The sequence below is a fragment of the Copidosoma floridanum genome, unplaced genomic scaffold (assembly GCF_036245765.1).
Source record: "Copidosoma floridanum isolate Cflo_tuat_1 unplaced genomic scaffold, Cflo_Japanese_pri ptg000032l, whole genome shotgun sequence".
Taxonomy (NCBI): Eukaryota; Metazoa; Arthropoda; class Insecta; order Hymenoptera; family Encyrtidae; genus Copidosoma; species Copidosoma floridanum.
In genome coordinates this window covers 42,992-49,855 of record NW_028321909.1, presented here as the reverse complement: position 1 = coordinate 49,855, position 6,864 = coordinate 42,992, and the positions used below count along the sequence as shown (strand labels likewise).

General features: G+C 42.5%; 1 protein-coding gene across 1 annotated transcript; it reads right to left on the bottom strand.

Moving 5' to 3' along the window:
- Positions 1–525: 525 nt before the first annotated feature.
- LOC149373311 (uncharacterized) lies at positions 526–4,291 on the bottom strand. The gene is made up of 7 exons (XM_089597448.1): positions 3,482–4,291; positions 3,374–3,411; positions 3,106–3,324; positions 1,915–2,394; positions 1,632–1,873; positions 675–1,532; positions 526–626 (listed from the first exon to the last, which is right to left on the bottom strand). The coding sequence occupies exons 1-7, from the start codon at positions 4,289–4,291 to the stop codon at positions 526–528; spliced, it is 2,748 nt and encodes a 915-aa protein (XP_089453574.1).
- Positions 4,292–6,864: the final 2,573 nt, after the last annotated feature.

Sequence of the window (6,864 nt, the reverse complement as noted above, 5' to 3'; positions counted from 1 at the left end):
TAACCCCGACTCCTTGCACAACTAACAGATCCTTCCTGTACAATCCTGAGTTGTATATTCTCATGCACTTCTCTCGATCCATTTCTTCAATGAAGTTTGTGTCTCCATTGTGTACCGTAGAACTGTGAGAGTGCATGCTGCAATGGCGAATGTGGCGTTGAATTACTACCTTGCACTGTACGATGTGTGTTTGTACATAATGGTTCATTTGTAGTAGTTGTATGTAGCGCTTCGTTGACTTGACGGTATCAGTCGGGATATCGAAAGGGTCTACCTCTAGCAGTTGTAGAGTAGTTACATTCATGTTATGCCACAGTCATATCCTACCAATTCTAGGGCTACCGGAGCCATGAGGGATATAAATACGCATAGTAGCTTCATCATGCCTTTCTTCTTGGGCTATAATCAACGAAGACCACGGTTATGTATTATTGAGATTTGTAAGGCTGAAAAAGAGAGAGAGAGAGACGGGAGTAAGATAGGCTGGAAATTAAAAGGTAGACCCTGCCATATTCACTAACCCACTTATTCGGAGCTGTCGCTATCAGATTCGTGGCATTTACTATTCTTAAGATCTATTTTTGACTGTCGTAATCTATTAGCATGCACTATTCTATGTTCATTACCTATAAGGATTTTTACATTTTGTTTACTTAATATTTCTAAAACCTTACCCTTTTTCACCCCCTTTAACAAAAAGACGTAATCGTTCACCTTCAACGTTTTTTCATTTATATCCCTATCGTAAAACTCTTTAGATTTCAGTTTGGAGTTTACTAAATTTGCATATACTACTTTCTTTATATTGGTTAGCTTAGTTACAAAGTTTACAATATAATCATTATATGTAGGTAGGCAGTCTTCTTCCCTCAGCGGCGTGGACGATGGTAGTCTAGCTAATCTTCCAAATACAACTTCGTAAGGAGTGTGCTTGGTGCTTTCTTGTATACAAGTATTATACTTAAGGACGGCCAACTCTACCCATTGGTCCCAATCATCATCGCTGTCGGCATATTGCTTGAGAAATTCGCCGAGCGCGTGATGTGACCTTTCTAGCGATCCATTGGATTGCGGGTGGAAAGCCGTGGTTTTGACCTTTTTAATTTTGAAGCATTTGGCAACCTTTTGCATTAGATTACTCAAGAAATTTCTTCCCTGATCTATGAGAGTAACCTTAGGCGCTCCAAAAGTGCAGATGAAGTGTTCCACAAATGCATCGGCAATTGTAGCCGAAGTGGCATTTTTCAATGGCACTGCTAGGCAAAACTTCGAGAGTTGATCTTGCATCGTTAGTATATACTCATTTCCGTCTTTGGTTTTGGGTAGTCGGCCGACAATGTCTAGGGCTACTTTATCAAACACATTACCAGGTGTGTCGGTTATGAGCATAGGTTGTTCAGTTTTTACTCGTACTAATTTTTTTAGTTGACACTCTAAACATTGCTGGATGCGTCTTTGGATGTCGTCCTTTAATTCTTCCCAGTAATACTCCTGCCGTATACGTCCGAAGGTCTTGGACACACCTCGGTGACCTCTGATAGGGGATTTGTGTGCTTCATAAAATATTTAATCCCTATCGTTGTTATCTGCATATGCTAAAGTATTTTTACAAATTATAAATTTGACGTCACTATCCGAGAACTTATCATTTAATAAGTTGACCACTACTGACCAGTCCAAGTTGCATAAGGTCTGGCTTTTGGCTATACTGACTGTGCCTATATGCTTTTCAGCCAATTTGGTCTTAAGTTTTTCATACAGTGTTTGTAGTCTATTTTTAATTATCAACTGAGATTCTTCTTTCTCTTCCATGAGGCAGAGCGCGATCTGATATCTCTTGTTAGTCAATTTTTCATGGTGATACTTCCTAACTCTGTGGGACGGAGTGCGGCTATTTGGTTGGCCTTCACGAGCCTGTGAGTGCCTTTGTCGAGAGGTTGGCCGAATGTGTCCGAGAAGTACACTACATTATCATGTCTATGCTCTAAAAGTTCTTCAGTTTCTACGAAACGGCCTTGTTGAGGGCTAACGTTTGGTTCCTGATCCAAATCGGGGCTCCCGTTCTTCGAAAATGTTTCGTCCCTAAGGCATGAGTGATCATTTACTTCATCTTCTGACTGGACGTCGTCACTGGATGAAGGATGGCTCAAGTCAGGTTTCGGGAGGGTTGGGACCTTTTTGGGACGACCTCGTTTTTTCTTCACCTTTCCTTGCTCTAATGTTTGTTGATCTAAGGCTTTTACTTTTTCAATATTGGGTTTTTCGGCGTTTGTGGTTTTTCTAATGGTTTGGCTGCAGATTTCATCCTTATCGGGTGGTATGGCTGACTTAGAGTTTTGTTGAGCCGCTTGCCGTCTAATCACAACATTAACTTGGGTGGGTGGTGCTGGGTTCCTTGATAATGCGTCAGAAGGTGCATTAAGCCGACCAGGGCGGTGGATTATTTCGTAGTCATATTTTGAAAGTTTAAACCTCCATTTCTGCACTCGTGTATTGAGATCTGCTGTTTGGAACCACACTAAGGGTTAATGGTCTGTTATTATCGTGAATTTGCGGCAATACACATAGGGGCGAAAGGTTTGTACTGAATGTAATACTGCCAGAGCTTCTTTCTCATAGGTGTCGTACTGGAGCTCCGGGTCTCGTAAAACACGTGAGGTGTAGGCGATTGGTCGGTCACTGCCAAGTTTTCCTTGAGAAAGGATACCCCCTATAGCGTAACCGCAAGCGTCGCATGTTATTATAAACGGCTGATCTAAATCAGGAAATTGCAAAAGAGGAGCTGTGCATAAAGCTTCTTTGAGTGCTTGGAAAGCGTTTTCTTCTTCACTATTCCAGTGAAAGCTTTCGTTGCCTTAAAGAAGCTTGCTCAGTGGCTTGACTTTCCTTGCGAAATCTTAAATAAAGCGTCTGTAGTATCCTGCAAATCCTAAAAATTGTCTTACATTTTTGAGATTTTTGGGTGAAGGGTATAATTTTACTGCTTCTAATTTCATGGGGTCCGGGTTTCATCCTTTTTCACTTAATATATGGCCTAAGTATACTACTTCCTTTTGCATTAATTTGCATTTGCTGGGTTCTAATTTCCAGTTGGCTTCACATTACCTTTCCATTACTAAGTCGAAGAGCCGCTCATGGTCTTCGAGAGTTTTTGCGTAAATGACTATGTCATCCATATATACAAATACACCCTTGCCGATTAATCCGTCGAGGGTTCTTGTCATAGCGGCTTGGTATTCTACTGCTGCATTTTGTAAGCTGAAAGGCATTCGGACGAACTTGTAATGCTCGTTGGGAGTCGAGAACGCGGTCTTGTGTGGGCATCTTCGGGGTGCAGCAGGATTTGGTGAAAGCCCGACTTACAATCGATTACCGTATAATATTTGGAGTCGCCAACTTGGTCGAATTTATCTGTTATATTGGGGAGGGGAGAGTTCATAGGTATAGTTTTTTTATTAAGTGGCCTAAAATCAAGAACTACTCTCCATTTAGGGGTGCCATCGGCGCTCTTTTTGGGTACGATCCATAGGGCTGTAATATAACCCGATCGAGATCGTCTCACTATGCCGTTTTCAAGTAATTCTTGTACTTGACGCTCTCCTTCTGTTTTTAACGCGTGAGGTAGCCTGTATTGCTTAGTAACTACTGGTATATCGTCAACCGTAGGTATGCGGTGTGTTGCAATGTTGGTAGCTGTTAGTGCATCTCCTTCAAGGTGAAAATTTCTGTATTGCCGCTCTATTAATCTTCTAGCTTGGACCATCTCATCGGCATCGAGCAATTTTAAATCTATTAGCATCTCTCGTTGTTTACCCTGGGGATGATAATTATTAGTGTTACTGTTGGTATTTTGGTTATCACTGGCGTTAATGGTGTTTTCTTGAAAAAGGTATATATTTGTTTCGCTGTCACCCATATTTGGGATATCTAATTCGTCAAACAGTTCATTAGTTGACTTGAGGAATGTTTCTTTTTCCCCGAAGCTGCAAAATTTATCGTCTAAGGTTTCGCAATCGAGAAAGTCGTCATTTTCTTCGTCGTTAGGAGCAGCATCATTTACGATTGCTTTTCTGTCAGTAGGTAATTGCAATTTTTCGTATCTTATACTAAGGGAGACTCTTTTGCCCTGTAAGGTCAATAGCTTGTTAGTAAAATTAATCTTAACCTTATTGCGGATAAAGAACTCAGCTCCTAGAACTCCTTCGAAGGGTAGTTTCCAGTCATTTGGTATAACTTGGAATGTAGTTTCTAAGGCTCTAAGGCCGATGACAGTACTTCCGAGTGTTTCCATTACTTTAGTTTCAAACCCACTTATCTTTCTCTTATCGTTCACATTAATTTGATATGCTTCAAGGCTTGGCTGTCTTTAATTATACTGACTTCTGAACCGGTATCTATCAAAAGCTGTCTGGTTGGTTTGTGTATATTTAAATATAAAAAACTCTCGAATGACTCATTAATGTTGGAGCAGTAAGTTTCACGTGGGCCTATATCTAGATTTTGTTTAAATTTTGTGACACGACTAGGGAATTTTAATAATTGGTGCTCGAAGCTCATTTCGCACTTTGTGTCTGAAAGGAAGCGTATTCCTAGTATGCCATCGTAAGGTATATTAAACGGCTCTTCTACGACACGGAAGAAAACCACGAGATCGAGCACCTTTAGTGTTATAGTTCCAGTTGACAAGGTTGTGTCACCACCCATGCCGTGAAATTTCATTATTTTATTTGTGTTAATGCAGACATTAGCGGGGACGCTTTTACGTTTTATCAAATTTTCGTGGGAGCCCGAATCGATCATTAGACTTATAGGCTGGGTGCCTGCTGGGCACATACTTTGGTTTAGGGTTTAGCTTGAGAGCATTAATTCTTGCAGAATTTGGTTCGCATCCACCGAGTGCGTTACTGCTTCGGGGGCGCTCAGAGCTGCACTCATTACTTGGGCTTTGGTGGGGTTTCCCTGTTTCATGCGTTCATTATATTCGCGCTTCCTACATTCTAGTATCGTATGTCCATGGTAAAAACAGTAGGCGTACGTTTTACAATCTGCAACGACGTGTCCTTTGTTGCGGCATTGCGTGCAACGTGAATGAGCGCTAGGTGGCGGCTGGCGCCGTCTGCAGTTGAGAGCAAAATTTCCGGCTAAGTTGCATATTTGACAGACTACTTTATTCGTAGGGCAGTTATTCGTCGAATGGTCTTGTCTTTTACAAATAGAGCAAAGTATTGGACTTTCGTTCATTTTTGTGCAGCTCAATGCGACGTGACCCATGGTGTTACATAACTGGCACGTTACCGGTGGTGTACCAGGTCCTCCCATATTGATCTGCCCTAAGTATTTGTAACACTTGGTGGCTATGTGGCCCCGTTTCCCGCATACTTGACAACGAATAGGGGTTTCTTTTGGCCGTTGCTCAGAGGGGGTGGTATTACTATGGACTGTTGTGGCGGGTGGTTTGCATTAATCTGCGGCGTGGCCTTTCTGCTTACACAACTGGCAAGTGGTTTGAGAATCACAGTCAGCATCCGTATGATTATTAGATAGGCAATATCGGCAGTGTAAGGCATAGCGCCGTTTCTCTGGTTGTAGCTTTACCTTAACTTGGCCCCTAAGTGCTTGCCTTGTTTGTAGCGCTTTTTATACCTCAATGGCTCTTTTAATTATATCGTTCAAACTTTCTGAGTCTATAGTGCTTAATTTGACCTCAATTTCTGGGTTGAGTCCGTTCCTGAAACACTCTATTGCCCCCGACTGTAAGGACGTGATGTACGTGGCTGGGACTACTCCCTCGTCTTTTAACCTCTTTACCTCTAGTATTTGTTGCTGTAAATTGCATATTCTATTGGCGTAGTTAAGCACTGTTTCTTCTGGTTTTTGAAATTTATTACCCATTTCACCGAGGAGTTGATGTATCGTTTTGGTGGGGGCGTAGATAGTCTTGATGTGATTTTTTAGTTCTTCAATGCTTTCACACGTTACTCTACGTATGGCCATTCGGGCTTCTCCTATTAGTTTACACCTAATTAGTTTAGTAAGATTGGCCTCGTCAGCTGCGCTTATCATGTTCTTAGCTTCGTCACAGCTTTCCAAAAACATACTTAAGGGTATATTGCTACCACTAAACTCTGGGATTACCTTTATTTACTTAGGGCGTCTTTTAAAGCGATTGCTTGCGCCATGATTACAGGTTCGTTCCTAAACGGGTGGTGTTGCGGTGGATTTTCCGTGTCGTCCTGATTTGGGTCGTTAGCACCAGGAGTATCGGGTCTGGGTTGGGGTGGATCGATTAAATTTTCTTGCTGAGTTGTACCTTCTTGGGCAGTAGTAATGGGGTTTTCGGTCCCAGCTGCAGCCGCACCTTCGTGTTCGTTGAGGTTATTTAGGGGTGCTTCGTTCTCCGAAGGACTCTCCGCTAAATGCGCTCCTGCTTTCTCAACACCGTCTTCTTGATTTTCCTCAGTTTTTACCGGCGTCCGGGTAAGATTCCGTCATGACGAGAAAGGGTTGAGTAATTCTAATTGGGCGCGAGGAGTGCTTGGATTTCGCGAGGTGGCGTGCCTTTCGACTTCTTCTCGTAACTCGCTGCTACCTTGTGCCTGGTGGCGAGTAATGCGCCTATTGCTCATGAGATGGATACGTCGTATTATCTAATCGCGTACACTCAGGGTTGCAAACTGTGATGCTAATTTGGCTATATTAATCTTATTTTTATTGCAGAGGTGCTCGATGACTGTGTGCAGGGTAGCAACGTAACTTCGGAGGCTATGGACTTGGTCTCACAGTGACGCGACTGTTGCCCAACGATCCTCGTCATACAGCTCTAAGGCGTTAAGTCTATCGTTGACCCTGGAGAACGTTACGGTG

Bases quoted from the DNA above. Each gene is read 5' to 3' on its own strand.
- LOC149373311 (XM_089597448.1), bottom strand. From the start codon at position 4,291: ATGGAAACACTCGGAAGTACTGTCATCGGCCTTAGAGCCTTAGAAACT. The intron at 3,412-3,481 runs GTAGTTCTTGAT...CCAATATAACAG, and splicing joins ATGGCACCCCTAAATGGAGA to ATAAATTCGACCAAGTTGGC. The intron at 1,533-1,631 runs GTGACGTCAAAT...CCCCTATCAGAG, and splicing joins AAATGATAAGTTCTCGGATA to GTCACCGAGGTGTGTCCAAG.